At 46.3% G+C, this 15,814-nt stretch overlaps 1 protein-coding gene across 5 annotated transcripts in view; it reads right to left on the bottom strand.

The window, feature by feature from the left end:
- Nucleotides 1-10,007: 10,007 nt before the first annotated feature.
- MAPK4 (mitogen-activated protein kinase 4) overlaps nt 10,008-15,814 on the bottom strand; it is a 188,792-nt gene continuing 182,985 nt past the window's right edge. For 4 of the 5 annotated variants that reach the window (XM_047765076.1, XM_047765067.1, XM_047765085.1 and 1 more), the window contains 2 exons: nt 15,563-15,764; nt 10,008-12,615 (listed from right to left, as the gene is read on the bottom strand). In XM_047765076.1, the coding sequence (XP_047621032.1) occupies nt 11,910-12,615; nt 15,563-15,764 (908 nt within the window). In that variant the 3' untranslated portion in view covers nt 10,008-11,909. The remainder of the gene's footprint in view (nt 12,616-15,562; nt 15,765-15,814) is intronic. The other variant, XM_047765099.1, reaches the window with a different exon arrangement.

Below are 15,814 nucleotides of genomic sequence, written 5' to 3'. Positions count from 1 at the left end.
ACTGGCAGACAGAGGCTGAATTCAGGCAACACTAGGGCTGGAGACGCTGATGGTGGGCTTGGGATATTAAGGAGACTGAAAGGAAAAGCCACAAGTTGCTTAGAGAGCAACTCATCTTAGATTGTACTGTTACTGACCCAGGCCCTTAGACTTTTTATTCAACAGAAATTGAGACGAGGCCAGATGAGAATTTCAGGCAAGGCTTTATTGGGGCTCACACTGCAGCACAAAGGAATCAAAAGCAGGAAACAGTCGCCCTTGGAGTTCCCATTGTGGTGCAGTGGGTTAAGAATCTGACTGCAGTTGGCTCAGCTCACTGTAGAGACACAGGTTCGATCCCGCTCGCAGTGCAGTGGTTAAAAGATTTGGCACTGCCAGAGCTGTGGTATAGTTTGCAGCTGTGGCTTGGATTCAGTCCCTGGTCCAGGAACTTCCACATGCTACCGGTGCAGCCATAAAGAAAGATGGAAGGAAGGAAGGAGGAGAGAAAGAAAGCAAAAGAGAGAAAGGAAGGAAGGAAAGAAGGAAGGAAGATAAACAGGTGTCCTTGCTCATTCTCTGAGAGGAGCTGCTTGGATCCTTAAATGAGGTAACAGCAGGGGCAGATCCAAGGAGGTGTAGCCCACCCCCTTGCGGTGGTACTTTGTGCAGCGATCACGTATAGTATTCTGCTTTTGCTCTCAGCACCTTGGAAATGGTGGTTTGTTTGTAACCTTTTTTATCCTAATGCTCATAATTGCCTTAACTTGAGCATGCCTGTGGTTATTTTTTAGTCACTTTAGTTTCTTCTGTTTTTAAAATTGTAGTTGATTTACAATGTTTTGGGTGTACAGCAAAGTGATTCAGTTACATATTCTTTTTCATTAGGTTATTACGAGACATTGAATATACAGTAGGTCCTTGTTTATCTTTTTTTTTTTTGGTTCTCTTTAGGGCACACTTGTGGCATATGGTAGTTCCTAGGCTAGGGGTTGAACTGGAGCTATAGCCTGGTTTATGCCACAGACACAGAAACACCATATCTGAGCCTCGTTACATAACCCATGCAGGATCCTTAACCCAGTGAGTGAAGCCAGGGACTGAACCTGTATCCTTGTGGACGCTGGTCAGGTTCATTACTGCTGAGCCACAATAGGAGCTTCATTTATCTATTTTATATATAGTAGTGGATATTTGTTAATGCCAAATCCCTAATTTATCCGTCTCCCTACTTTCCCCTTTGGTAACCATAAGTTTATTCTCTATGTTTGTGAGTCTATTTCTACTTTGTAAAAAAGTTCCCTTGTATCCTTTTTTTTTTGATTCCCCATAGAATTGATATCACATAATATTTGTCTTTGTCTGAATTAATTCACTTTGTATGATCATCTCTAGGTTCATAGATGTTGCTGCAAATGACATTCTTTCATTCTTTTTTATGGGTGAATAGTATTCCATTGTATATATGTACCACATCTTCTTTATCCATTCCTGTTGATGGATGTTTAGATTGCTTCCATGTCTTGGTTACTATAAATAGTGCATATACCTTTTTGGATTAGAGTTTTCATTCATTTTTTCTGGATATATGGCTAAGAGTGGGATTACTGGATCATATGGTAACTATTTTTAATTTTATCTTTTTCTCTTTTTTTTGCTTTTCAGGGCCACACTAGGAGCATATGGAGGTTCCCAGGTTAGGGGTTCAATGGGAGCTACAGCTGCTGGCCTACACCATAGCCACAGCCACATCATATCTGAGCCTTATCTGTGACCCACACCACAACTCAGTGGTAACACTGGATCCTTAACCCACTGAGCGAGGCCAGGGATAGAATAAGCAACCTCATGGTTCCTAGTCAAAATTGTTTCCACTGCACCATGACGGCAACTCATATTTTTAATTTTCAAAGGAACTTCCATATTGTTTTCCATAGTGGCTGCCCTTGCAATTTCTTTGTATCCTATCACTCAAGAGGACATCTGTTCAGGGCCAGCACTCTGATAGAGGATCCCAGGTCCTAGCCTGTCTTATACCTGCAGCTTCTTTCACCTCTTTTTACTGGAGATTAACCTGCAGCTTCTTGCCCTGTGACAAGTTTCCATTCTTGAAGGCAGGAAGAAGAGAGGATGGGTTGAGAAAACCCCATTGCCAACATTAGCAGGTGTTCTCAGCCTGTGTCCTGAACTCTTGGCACATTAAATCCCACTGTGGACAACTGTGGGTGTTGGTCTTTTACCGGGATCCTTTTGGTCCTTATTTTTCTGTTCATGAGTCCAACTTCCACCTGTCGGCACCTGTGTCCTTTTGCCTGTGGCCCTTCTCTGGCTATTGGAGCCTGTTCTACTGCAGTGCGGGACAGGCTAGTGGTTCTAGGGAAGTAACAGGCTGGGAGCTTGGTTATTGGTCAAGAATGGGCATGGTGGGAATGCCCTGAGGTGGGTGTTCTGCTTCCACTAATGGAGCTTCCCACCAGGATTCAGCTGCTTTGCCCAAAGTGCTGACATGCACACCTTGCTGGCTTCCTTCTCCTCCCTAGCACTTCCCCATCATCCCACCAGTGTCTCCTGAGGTCATTCCTCTCACTCCCAAATTACTTGTCTCAGGCTTTCCTTCTGAAGGAAATTAAGCCTGTGCCCCATCTGATTTTCCTTACTGTACAGGTAAGGCCCCAAGTAGGCAGAAGTTGTTGGACTAAGAACCAGCCTTGGTCAGAAGGTCTGGTGTTGGCTCTAAGAGATGGTTTGAAATCTACAATAAGGGAGAGAGGACAATATGGCGGAGGAGTAGGGGGACACGCTCGCCCTCTCCCACAAACACAACAAAAAAAGCACATCTACAGAATAAATGACTTGCACAGAACAGCAACCAATCGCTGGCAGAGGAACCTAAACTCCAATAACGGCAAGAAGTTCATGACATTACTGGGCAGAACGGGAGAAAAGAGGAGAGTGAGAGAAGGTGAATCCGAGCGGGACGGACGGTCCCGAAAGGGAACTGCGGAGGAGAAAGGGATCCCGCACCCTGGAAAGTCACCTACACGGGGGAAAGATCAAACGAACCGGAGGAATCTCCAGATGCAGAGAAGAGCCTGGTCTGCGCCCGTGCTGGGGAGGGGAAAGAAGAAGGGGTGGGTCCCCATAGAATACCCCCCATGCCACAGCAAGCTTACAGGCCCGCTAGCTAGCAGAAAGCTGTGCTTCCCAGTGCATCCCCTCCCCCCACCCCCGCCACCCCCTACGCTCTCACCGAACCTGGGGCTGCCTGCCATCCAGGAGGGCTGGCCTCAACAATTGCCTGAAGCCTGTGCAGGCTGTCCCTGCACAGGCCTGCTTGCCCTTTGGTGGGGCTACACTTCCGCAGAGCAGCACCAAACACCACCAGCCCCCGAGAAAAGGCCTGCAGCCCAGAAAAGCTAGAACAAGCCTAGCCAGGCTGTGAATAGATCTGCCTAATTCAGTTCAGTTTGTTTGGGGCCCTTTGTGCTTCTTGTATCTTGAACCCAGTATCCTTTAGATTTGGGAAGTTTCCATCAATAATTTCTTCAAATATATTTTCCATTCCCTTATCTTTTTCTACTCCTTCTGGAATTCCTATTCTGCATAGATTGGCCCGCTTTATATTATCCCATAGGTCTCTTATATTGCTTTCCAGTTTTTTGATTCGGTTTTCTGTCTGTTGACTGGATTGAGTGATTTCCATTATTCTATCTTCCATATCACTGATTTGTTCTTCTGCATTATTCATTCTGGTTTTTACTGCCCTTAGTTCAGTTTGCATCTCTGCAAATGAATGTTCTAGTTTTTCTTGGCTCCTCCTTATATTTTCTAGTTCCTTTCTGAGGGTATCTGCATTACTGTTCATATCTTCTCTTAATTCCTTCAGTATTTTCACTGTTTGTCTTTTGAACTCCAGGTCTGTCAGACTGCAGAGATCTGTTTCATTGTTGACTGTTTTAGGTGAGTTCTCCTGTTGGTTTGACTAGGGGTGGTTTCTCTGCTTCTTCATCTTGCTTGTTGTTTTCTTTCTCCTGAGGGAGTTTACTCTCTGTTATCGGGCAGTGTTTGCCTTGTCACTGCCGTGGAATATTTCCTGAGGGCTGGCGTTGTTGGTCAATCTTTTTTGAGGCAGTGTGGCTTTTCTGGAGTGTTGATGGGGCTAACAGTGTTTCTTTGAAGCAAAGGAGGGCTTCCTGAGGGCAGACAGGACTGGGAGGTCCACACCACGATGGTAGCAGATTTCACTTGGTCATGCAGAGTTTGCTCTGGTGTTCTTAGGCTGTGGGGTTCTTGCAGGGGGTTGGCGGTGTTGGGCAGATGTTCCTTAGGAGTGCAGCACCCCCTGGGGGCTGGAGCAGCTATCTGGGTCACTGAGAACCTAAGAGGCTCTTCCCTAGGGCAGCCCAACTCAGAAGGATGGCCTGAGAGTGTAGGCGGATCTTTTCACAGTCTGGCCAAGCTTGTTGCAGCTTTTCTGGGCTGCAGGGGCTCTTCCAGGGGGCTGGTGGTGCTGAGCAGCTATTCCGCGGGAGTGGGGCACCCCCTGGGGGCTTGGGCGGGTAGCAGGGCCACTGGAAACCCAAGAGGCTCCTCCCCAGGGCAGCCCGACTCAGAAAGACCGTCTGAGATCTTTTCCTGGCTCGGCCAAGCTTGTTGCAGCTTTTCTGGGCTGTAGGGGGTCCTGCCTGGAGCTGGCAGTCCTATGCAGCTGATCCACTAGGGCACCCCCTGGGGGCTTGGGCGGGTAGCAGGGCCATTGGAAACCCAAGAGACTCCTCCCCAGGGCAGCCCGACTCAGAAAAACCATCCGAGAATTAGGCCCACACCAAGACACATCATAATAAAAATGGCAAAAGTTAGTGATAAAGAGAGGATCCTAAAGGCAGCAAGAGAAAAACAGAATGTTACCTACAAGGGAACCCCCATAAGAATATCAGCTGATTTCTCTACAGAAACTCTACAGGCCAGGAGGGAATGGCAAGAGATATTTAAAGTGCTCAAAGGAAAAAATAGGCAACCTAGAATACTCTATCCAGCAAGAATATCATTTAAAATAGAAGGGGAAATAAAAATTTTTTCCAACAAACAAAAACTTAAAGAATACAGCAACACAAAACCCAGGTTAAAGGAAATATTGAAAGGGCTTCTCTAAACCAAAAAGAAAGGAAGGAAAGGGAAGAAAAAAGAAAATAAAAAAAAAGAAGAAGAAGAGGAAGAACTAGGACTGAGGAATCCACAATCAGAGAGCAGTGACTCAAATAAGCCAGAATACAGATGTAATCACGAACAGGCCTCAAACAAAATAAAATTAAAAAGAAAAAAAATAAAAAAGAGTCATCAAAACCATAAAATGTGGGCAAGGGATGTAAGGAAGTAAATAACCCTTTTTGTTTGTTTGTATGTTTCTCTTCTTAATTTTAATATAGTAATGAAGTGTTTGAACTTACAGGACCATCGGCTAAAACACACAATTATGGGAAGGGGTTAGCATACTTAAAAAACAGGGCAACCACAAGCCAAAACCAAATATTGCATTTGCAAAAAATGAAAAAAAACTCAAGCAGATAATAACAGGAGACCATCCAACCAAAAAAAAAAAAAAAGAAAGGAAGAATGGAGAACCATAGAATCAACTGGAACACAAGGTTCAAATGGCAATAAATAATCATCTAGCAATTATCACCTTAAATGTCAATGGACTGAATGCCCCAATCAAAAGACACAGAGTGGCTGAGTGGATAAAAAGGCAAAAACCTTCAATATGCTGCCTACAAGAAACTCACCTTAGGACAAAAGATACATATAGATTGAATGTGAAAGGGTGGGGAAAAATATTTCACGCCAATAGACATGACAGAAAAGCAGGAGTCACAATGCTCATATCAGACAAAATAGACTTTAAAACAAAAGACATAAAGAAAGACAAAGAAGGACACTACTTAATGATTAAGGGATCCATCCAAGGAGAGGATGTGACTGTCGTCAACATATATGCCCCAAATACAGGAGCACCCAGATACATACAACAAATATTAACAGACATAAAGGGAGATATTGATGAGAATACAATCATAGTAGGAGACCTTAATACCCCCCTCACATCAATGGACACATCCTCTAGACAGAAAACCAATAAAGCAACAGAGATCCTAAAGGAAACAATAGAAAAGTTAGACTTCATTGATATCTTCAGGACCCTACATCCAAAAAAAGCAGAATACACATGCTTCTCAAATGCTCATGGAACATTCTCAAGAATCGACCACATATTGGGACACAAAGCGAATCTCAATAAATTTAGGAGCATAGAAATTATCTCAAGTATCTTCTCTGACCACAATGCCATGAAATTAGAAATCAACCATGGGAAAAGGAAAGAGAAAAAACCTACTGCATGGAGACTAAACAACATGCTACTAGAAAACCAATGGGTCAATGAGGAAATCAAGAAGGAAATTAAAAACTACCTTGAAACAAATGATAATGAAGACACAACCGCTCAAAATCTATGGGATGCTGCGAAAGCAGTGCTCAGAGGGACATTTATAGCAATACAGGCCTTTCTCAAAAAAGAAGAAAGATCCCAAATGGACAACTTAACCCTCCACCTAATTAGAAAAAGAAGAACAAATAAGTCCTAAATTCAGCAGAAGGAAGGAAATTATAAAGATCAAAGAAGAAATCAATAAAATAGAGACTCAAAAAACAATAGAGAAAATTAATAAAACCAAGAGCTGGTTCTTTGAAAAGGTGAACAAAATTGACAAACCCCTGGCCAGACTCACTAAAAAGAGGAGAGAAAGAACCCAAATAACCAAAATTATAAATGAAAAAGGAGAAATCACACGGATACAGCAGAAATACAAAAAACCATAAGAGAATACTATGAACAACTATATGGCAACAAGTTTGACAATCTGGAAGAAATGGACAATTTTCTAGAATCTTACAGCCTGCCAAAACTGAATCAAGTAGAAACAGACCAACTGAACAGACCGATCACGAGAAATGAAATTGAAGAGGTCATAAAATCACTCCCTACAAATAAAAGTCCAGGACCAGATGGCTTCACAGGTGAATTTTATCAAACTTATAAAGAGGAATTGGTGCCCATCCTCCTTAAACTCTTTCAAAAGGCTGAAGAAGAAGGAATACTCCCAAAGACATTCTATGATGCCACCATCACCCTCATTCCAAAACCAGACAGAGATACCACCAAAAAAGAAAACTATCGCCCAATATCATTGATGAATATCGATGCAAAAATTCTCAACAAAATCTTAGCCAACCGAATCCAACAACATACCAAAAAAATTATACACCATGACCAGGTTGGGTTCATCCCAGGTTCACAAGGATGGTTCAACATACACAAATCAATCAGCATCATACACCACATTAACAAAAGAAAAGTCAAAAATCATATGATCATCTCAATAGACGCAGAAAAAGCATTTGACAAAGTCCAACATCCATTCATGATCAAGACCCTCGCCAAAGTGGGTATAGAGGGAACATTCCTGAATATAATCACAGCCATTTATGATAAACCCACAGCAAATATAATCCTCAATGGGGAAAAACTGAAAGTCTTCTCACTCCAATCTGGAACAAGACAGGGATGCCCACTCTCACCACTGCTCTTCAACATCGTTTTGGAAGTCCTAGCCACAGCAATTAGACAAACCAAAGAAATAAAAGGCATCCATATAGGAAGAGAAGAGATCAAAGTGTCACTGTATGCAGATGACATGATACTATACATAGAAAACCCTAAGGACTCAACCCCAAAACTCCTTGAACTGATTAATCAATTCAGCACAGTAGCAGGATATAAGATTAACATTCAGAAGTCAGTTGCATTTCTGTATACCAGCAATGAAACATTAGAAAAGGAATACAAAAATACGATACCTTTTAAAATTGCACCTCACAAAACCAAATACCTCAGAATACACCTGACCAAGGAGGTAAAGGACCTATATGCCGAGAACTATAAAACTTCAATCAAAGAAATCAAAGAAGATGGGAAGAAATGGAAAGATATTCCATGTTCCTGGATTGGGAAAATCAATATTGTAAAAAGGGCCATACTACCCAAAGCAATCTACAGATTCAATGCAATCCCTATCAAATTGCCCATGACATTTTTCACAGAACTAGAACAAACAATCCAAACATTTATATGGAACCACAAAAGACCCAGAATCGCCAAAGCAATCCTGAGAAACAAAAACCAAGCAGGAGGCATAACTCTCCCAGACTTCAAGAAATACTACAAAGCCACAGTCATCAAAACAGTGTGGTACTGGTATCAAAACAGACAGACAGACCAATGGAACAGAATAGAGAACCTGGAAATAAACCCTGACACCTATGGTCAATTAATCTTTGACAAGGGAGGCAAGAACGTCAAATGGGAAAAAGAAAGTCTATTCAGCAAGCATTGCTGGGAAAACTGGATAGCTGTATGTAAATCAATGAAACTAGAACACACCCTCACACCATGCACAAAAATAAACTCCAAATGGCTGAAAGACTTAAATAGACGACAGGACACCATCCAACTCCTAGAAGAAAACATAGGCAAAACACTCTCTGACATCAACATCATGAATATGTTCTCAGGTCAGTCTCCCAAAGCAATAGAAATTAGAACAAAAATAAACCCATGGGACCTCATCAAACTGAAAAGCTTTTGCACAGCAAAGGAAACCCAAAAGAAAACAAAAAGACAACTTACAGAATGGGAGAAAACAGTTTCAAATGATGCAACTGACAAGGGCTTAATCTCTAGAATATATAAACAACTTATACAACCCAACAGCAAAAAAACCAACCAATCAATGGAAAAAGGGGCAAAAGACCTGAATAGACATTTCTCCAAAGAAGATATATAGATGGCCAACAAACACATGAAAAAATGCTCAACATCGCTGGTTATAAGAGAAATGCAAATCAAAACTACCATGAGATATCACCTCACACCAGTCAGAATGGCCATCATTCATAAGTCCACAAATAACAAGTGCTGGAGGGGCTGTGGAGAAAAGGGAACCCTCCTACACTGTTGGTGGGAATGTAAACTGGTACAGCCACTATGGAGAACAGTTTGGAGATACCTTAGAAATCTATACATAGAACTTCCATATGACCCCACAATCCCACTCTTGGGCATCTATCCGGACAAAACTCTACTTAAAAGAGACACGTGCACCCGCATGTTCATTGCAGCACTATTCACAATAGTCAGGACATGGAAACAACCCAAATGTCCATCGACAGATGATTGGATTCGGAAGAGGTGGTATATATACACAATGGAATACTACTCAGCCATCAAAAAGAATGACATCATGCCATTTGCAGCAACATGGATGGAGCTAGAGAACCTCATACTGAGTGAAATGAGCCAGAAAGACAAAGACAAATACCATATGATATCACTTATAACTGGAATCTAATATCCAGCACAAATGAACATCTCCTCAGAAAAGAAAATCATGGACTTGGAGAAGAGACTTGTGGCTGCCTGATGGGAGGGGGAGGGAGTGGGAGGGATCGGGAGCTTGGGCTTATCAGACACAACTTAGAATAGATATACAAGGAGATCCTGCTGAATAGCATTGAGAACTTTGTCTAGATACTCATGTTGCAACAGAAGAAAGGGTGGGGGAAAAAATGTAATTGTAATGTATACATGTAAGGATAATCTGACCCCCTCGCTGTACAGTGGGAAAATAAAAAAAATTATTAAAAAAAAAAAAAGAAATCTACAATAAGGACACCAGGCCTGACCCAGGTGATTCTGGAATGACTTCCCTGGTTACCAATCTGTAGATTCTCCTCTCTCCTCCCCTCCAACCACAACCCCTCAAAACTTTGGCCTTCATGAATGCAGGGAGAAGCCAGGCAGGCTCCAATGACTTAACCACTGTCAAAGACAGGATCAGATAATATGTAAATGAATGAGATAATACATAAATGAACAAACAAATCTATGTTCCAATAAAACTTTATTTGGCCCATCCCAATCAATTTTAATAATGTTTAATAGATTTTTTTTTTAAAACACGAGTAGTAATAGCAATTCCTCTGTAATAACAATTATGTATGAACTCCTGGTCAAGGTCAGCAGCTTGTTCCTTTACCAAAAAAGTAAAGCCGCCCTCTGAGGACAAATGGCACATGAGGAGCGGTGTACACTTCCTTTTCTTTAAAAAAAAGAAAAAAGAAACCCGAATATTTCATATTTACATATTTTCCATTTAAAAATTGGTCAGTATGATGAATTGCTTTTAAATATAAGTTTCTAACGTGTTGCAGGTTTTGATGTACAGATCCTAGATAGCTGTTTAGATTTAAGGTGCTGTTGAGGTGAGGGTGAACACAGCCTAAGATCAACACTGGGGAATTCTCTGTTTACAGACTGGCTAGATTTCCCGTGGGCCTCTTTAGGGGGAGCTGAATGCTAGTGGTGGAAATGGCAGAGCATGTGCAGGACACTAGATCGCATGCTTCTGCTGAGGGCCTGCTGTGCCCACATACTGGGCCCCTTGGCTCTGTGTGCAAGAGCACCTCTGGTTTTGCATGGTCCAAACTCATCCTGGCCTAAGCCAGGAAGGACATGGTGGCCTTGAGTCCTTTCTTTGGTTGTAGGGTCCCCACTCTGATTCTGATCCCTGAGGGCCCTCACTGTTGGCACACCATCTTTCATACCTTCCCACCTTTCTGCATGCCTTGTCCCCAGGGTCCCTCGCTTTCCAATGCCTTTCTTCAGGGTCTGCTCTTTGCCAGGGCTAAATGGGTGATCAAAATCAGACAGTATTAATGAAGCCAAATGGGTCCTGTGCGAAATCTCTCTTCATGCATTTGCTCTAGGGCAGGCACCTTGTTCTCGGGATGAGAACATTAGTTCCCCAGGTAGGCTTGGGGAAGCGCTGTGTCTGTGGGGGTGGAGGGTGGGGCGGGCTGGAGGGATTCTTGGAATTGCTGTCTTCAAACTCACCCATGTATGACATTCCCTTGGGAACTAGAGCTGCATCTTTTTGTCCATGCAGGTGTCAGGAAAGTGCATAGGAAGTTCTGGAGAAGGTGGGTGCCCAGGCCTGGGAGAATGAGTTCTTTACCCACAGACCCCAATCTATCCTGATCTGAAACCAAGTTTTCAGAGCACGCAGGGGTGAGGCAGGAGCGGGGGGTGGAGGGCAGATGGGAATATTTAAGTACTTGAGGAGCCAGAAAAAAAATATACTTGGTGGAGTAGGGGGAGAAGCTAGCTCCATTTCCAATTTCAGAATTCAAGGGACATGGCTCTGAGTAAAAGCACACAGAATGGATTAGATGGGAACAGCCAAGGAAGGAACATCTTGAACCAAGTTTTCTGAGCGAAAAGACAGAGTAACCCCGGTAGAGGAAGACATTGGTTAGTGGACAGACACAGCCAGAGGGCCAGGAGACTGGGATCGGAGGCTTTGCCTAAGCAAGTCATTGGGCTTCTCTGGGCCTCACTGGCCTTCCTCATCAGTCACTGGAGGCTAATTGGACCAGAATGGTTTCAACACTATGCCCCCAAGATTCCTCTCTGCATGAGGCCACACAGGTGGGGCCTGCAGGCCGTCTGAGACGTTTTTCTTCCCTGTGCACCACCACTTAGGAAAACGCAAGGGCCTCCTCTTCGCTGTGAAAGTGATCAACCCCACACTAGGCTCCTGTTCAAACCCGTTCCCAGAGGTTAAAGGCTAGTTATTAAGGCAGTTTAAGAAAAGGACATTCCTCTCGCTCCTCGGATCCTTTCTGTGTTCTGCTAACCCCAAGGCAGCAGAGAAGGGGAAAAGGGGTGCGGGAGGTGCCGGGGAGGCCGCCCCCCTCCTGCCAGGCCCGGCTTCCCCAGGGTGTTCTCCCGGTGTCCTGGAGCGACTCCTCCACCCTTACCACCTTTCTTTGGAGAAGGCCTCGGTCTGCACGAGATCGCCAGGGTGCTCGGAGATGCACGCGCCGTTGAGGTCGCCCAGTTTGTTGTCCGGCAGGTCCTCGGGCTTGGTGCAGAGCTTCAGAGCTCGGGAGATGAACACGTCCAGGTCGAACTGGGGGCTAGCGCCCCCGTCCATGGGGGCTGGGCGACCCGGTGGGGTGGCCGACAGGCGGCGCTCAGGGACGTCTGGGGGCGGGCTGGAGCGCTCTTGGCCGCCCTGCGTGCTCTTGACCCACTGCGCGATCTCCAGGAAGAGGCTGGCTGGCTCGTCGTCGCGCGGCCCGGCGTCTGCCGCCACAGCGGACACCGCGGCACTGGGGGGCGCCCCGGCCGCCTGCTTCCAGTGCGACAGGTCCAGGATGAGCTTGGGCTCCGAGTAGTGGTGTGGCTTATTGTCGCGCCACAGCAGCTTGTCCAGGTAGGACGGCGACCCCACCTTGTAGTCGCAGGAGCGCCCGTAGTCGGCCTCGAAGGCGCGCTCCATGGACGAGTGCGAATGCTCCAGGAAGCGCTCCGAGCTGCTCTGTGAGTCCTTGCGTGGGTCCACCTGCACGTCCTCCACCAGCGGCGCCGAGCCCGCGCGCGGGTCGCGCTGCACCTCGCTCGCGTCCTGGCATCGGTCGGGCCGCCACTCCAGGTCCGATGACAGGCTCACGGGGTACCTGCAAAGGTAAGATGGGACGGCAATGGGACCCCGTCAGCTGACGAATGGCTTTGCGGAGGGAGCCTAATTTCTTAATCCCTGTCTGCCACCCATAGGCCGGTTTTCCGTTCCTTTCCAGTCTGGACAGCTCCCGTTCCCACCTCCCAAGATGGGAGGGTGATGGGACAAAGTAAGGGTGAGCCCCCAGGGCCCAGGTAGAGGAGCTGATTGTTCGGCTTCACTCTTGTATTCATTTGTATTTATTCAATACGCTATACTCATTTCTTGAGCATCTTCTATGTGCCAGGCACTGTTCTGGGCATTAGCAGACTCCACAGGGAACAAAAGAAAATCCCTGGACTCACAGAACTTACTTTCTAGTGGATCCACCTATGCAGTGCTCCTGAAACTGAGGCGCACACACATCACCTGGGACCTTGTTAAAATGCAGATCTTGATCCTCAGTAGATCCGAGGTGGAGTCTGAGATCCTGCATTTCTAACAGGCTCCCAGGTGATGCTGATACTGCTTGTCCTTGGCTCACACTTTGAGTAGTAGTAGTGAGTACTTCACAGCACTGGCTCAAATTAGAATCACCTGCTGTGGTCAGTCCAGGAGTTAAAAATTCCACGCCTGCCCCACACCCTAATTCTAATTGGGTAGGTCTAGGGCGGAGCCCTGCATCTGCAAGGTTTTCAGACCTTCTGGGATGTTTCTAAGTTCCACCCGGGGCTCAGAACCCCTGCCCTAGTGGATCTAGTTGGAGGACCGGTGGCACCTTGCCTAGATGCAAAGTGGGTGGGGCAGACCAAAAACTTACAGACACCCTCCAGAGAGGCCAAAGATCTTGGGTGTTCTCCCCTCTGTTGACTGTCCTGCAGCCTTGGAGAGCAGTCAGCTAGCCAAGAGCAAATGAAGGGCAGGGAGGCAGGCCATCAGCTTGGGCTGAGCCCCCCCTCCCTGTGCCAGGTGCTCTGAGCAGAACTGTTGGTGGGGGCAGGGAGACAAGGGCGCACTGAGGAGGCTTCAGTCAGCAGCCACCTGCTCTCAGAACAGGAGGCCTCATGCTCACCAAGGACAGGCAGGTTTGGCTGCATGAAGGGGCAGCCGAGCAGTGCCAGTCCACACCATGTGGCTGCTGAGACTCTGGGAAGGCCCCAGCACTGCCTGCCCTCCCAGTGATGCCATTAGGCTAGGAGTCACTCCTAGAAGTGAACCCTGCCCCCTCTCCCATGAGGGCCCTTGACATTGCAGAGATTTCTAGAAGGAGGAATTGGTGATGACCCTCACTTTGGCTGCTACATGCTGAGGGCCAAATGTAAGTGGTCCGCAGTGTTCAGAGCAACTCCGTGGAGTGTTGTTTACCTGCCTCCTAGGTGAGGACACTAGTGTTCAGAGGTAAGCAGCTGCCCATAGCAGCAGAGGCTACAGGAAGGGGCTTGTAACTGCCTTTGTCATCTGCCTTCCTCAAGCAGGTAGAATGGGAAAGTTTGGGAGCAGAGGAGCACCGGGTTTAGAAGTGGTCAGAATTGATAGGCAGGGGCCAAAGAAACCCTGCTACAGTTTTCCTGGCCCCAACCCCATACCACAGACATAATAAACATAGGATGAACCCCACTGAGCCAGTGCTGTGGGCCCCCAGTTGCTGTGGAAGGGACTGGGCTGCACAGTCAAGGGCAGGCCTAGCATGAGGGTGGCAAAAGGGTCTTCATCAATCTCTATTTGCTGGCAACTTTTGATAACAACAATTGATAACAGCAAAGCAACGAACCTGTCCCAAAATAGCAACGTTGCCCCAATCCTCCCTTTGAGCCTCCTTAGTCTGAAACCTATCATCTGTCAAACAACTGAAAAGGAGAAACTGCCCATCTGTCACTTATGTAACTAGCCGTCATATTCTCACAACAGCAGGGCTCCCACTTAGGCTCCCTCGGAGTCCTAGCTGCTAAACCCTCGACTTTTATTTCTAAATCCAGCAGCTACCAGTGCTTGCTCCCTGAATTAGCAGATGCTGATGCCCAAACATCTAGCTGCCTGATCAAGGAACATCCAAACAGGAAGGGACCTGGGAGTTCCCTGGTGGCTCAGTGGGTTAAGGATCCATTGTCATGACTGCTGTGGTTCTGGTAACTGCTGTTGCATGGGTTCCATCCCTAGCTTGGGAACAACTTCTGCATGCTGCAGGTGCAGCAAAAAAAAAAGTGAGCGAGAGAGAGAGAACAGGAAGGGACCTAAGAGATCATTGTGTGCTTATGAGGATATTGTCAAAAAATGTGTTTTCTACCCAGCCCTGATTCATTGGTAGTGACTTCTGGGCATACTGTGTTGAGAAGGATTCTGAGGCCCAGCAGTTTAGCAGGAAAAGAGTTCTGTGATTGCTTAGCAGTGTCTGATATGGATGCAGACTGGGAGCGGCCCACCTGGACCAGGTATTAGCCATGTGACATGACACCAATCTTTAACCTCTCTGAGCTGTGGCTTCCAAATGTATCAATGGGCAATAATAATAATGGTGCCTCCTTTACATTTGGAGAGGCAGATGATGTGAACTGGCATGAAGGTGTTGTGTGGTGGTCAATTTCACATAGTTTTCTTGTCTCATGTTGCTACGTTTTGCTTTTCTGGGGCAAATTCCCAGCCTGCTGGAAGTGAGCTCCAGCCATGGGTGCTCACTAAATGTTTGCCCAACACTGTATTGAGCCCTTGTGCAGTATGCTCAGGTGGGTTGAAAGCTGGTGGTGGCTGGTCTTGCACAAGGGCAGGCCCCTGACCACACAGGGGCTGGTCATCTACTGGGAGCATCTGTGGACAGGAGAGGAAGGCAGGAAGCTGAGCTGGGGAAAGCACCCACAGGCTATAGAACTTGGGAGGTAGGAGGAAAGGTCATGGAGGATCAGGGGCAAACAGAAATGGGACAACGGGAATGTGGGCTCCAGACTCCAGGGCTGAAGCCCCTGGAACTGCACCTGTCCCAGTTGGAGAGCTGGCTTTGGTTGTCAGCCATCAGCAGGATGTCATCAATCTCGTCCTCAATGCGGAAGGGGTGCTGCGAGGTGGGCTCATCCTCGGGGCAAGAGTACGGGCTCATGTAGGGGTGCTGCAGCCCCATCTCGGCGGTCAGGCGATCCATGGGATTAAAGGTCAGGATCTTCTCCAGAAAGTCGATGGCTGTGGGGAGCAGAGCAGGACAGGAGGGTCATTCGGCACCTCTGCCAAGC

The sequence above is a fragment of the Phacochoerus africanus genome, chromosome 2 (assembly GCF_016906955.1).
Source record: "Phacochoerus africanus isolate WHEZ1 chromosome 2, ROS_Pafr_v1, whole genome shotgun sequence".
Lineage (NCBI taxonomy): Eukaryota > Metazoa > Chordata > Mammalia > Artiodactyla > Suidae > Phacochoerus > Phacochoerus africanus.
This window is presented reverse-complemented; position numbering and strand designations above follow the sequence as displayed.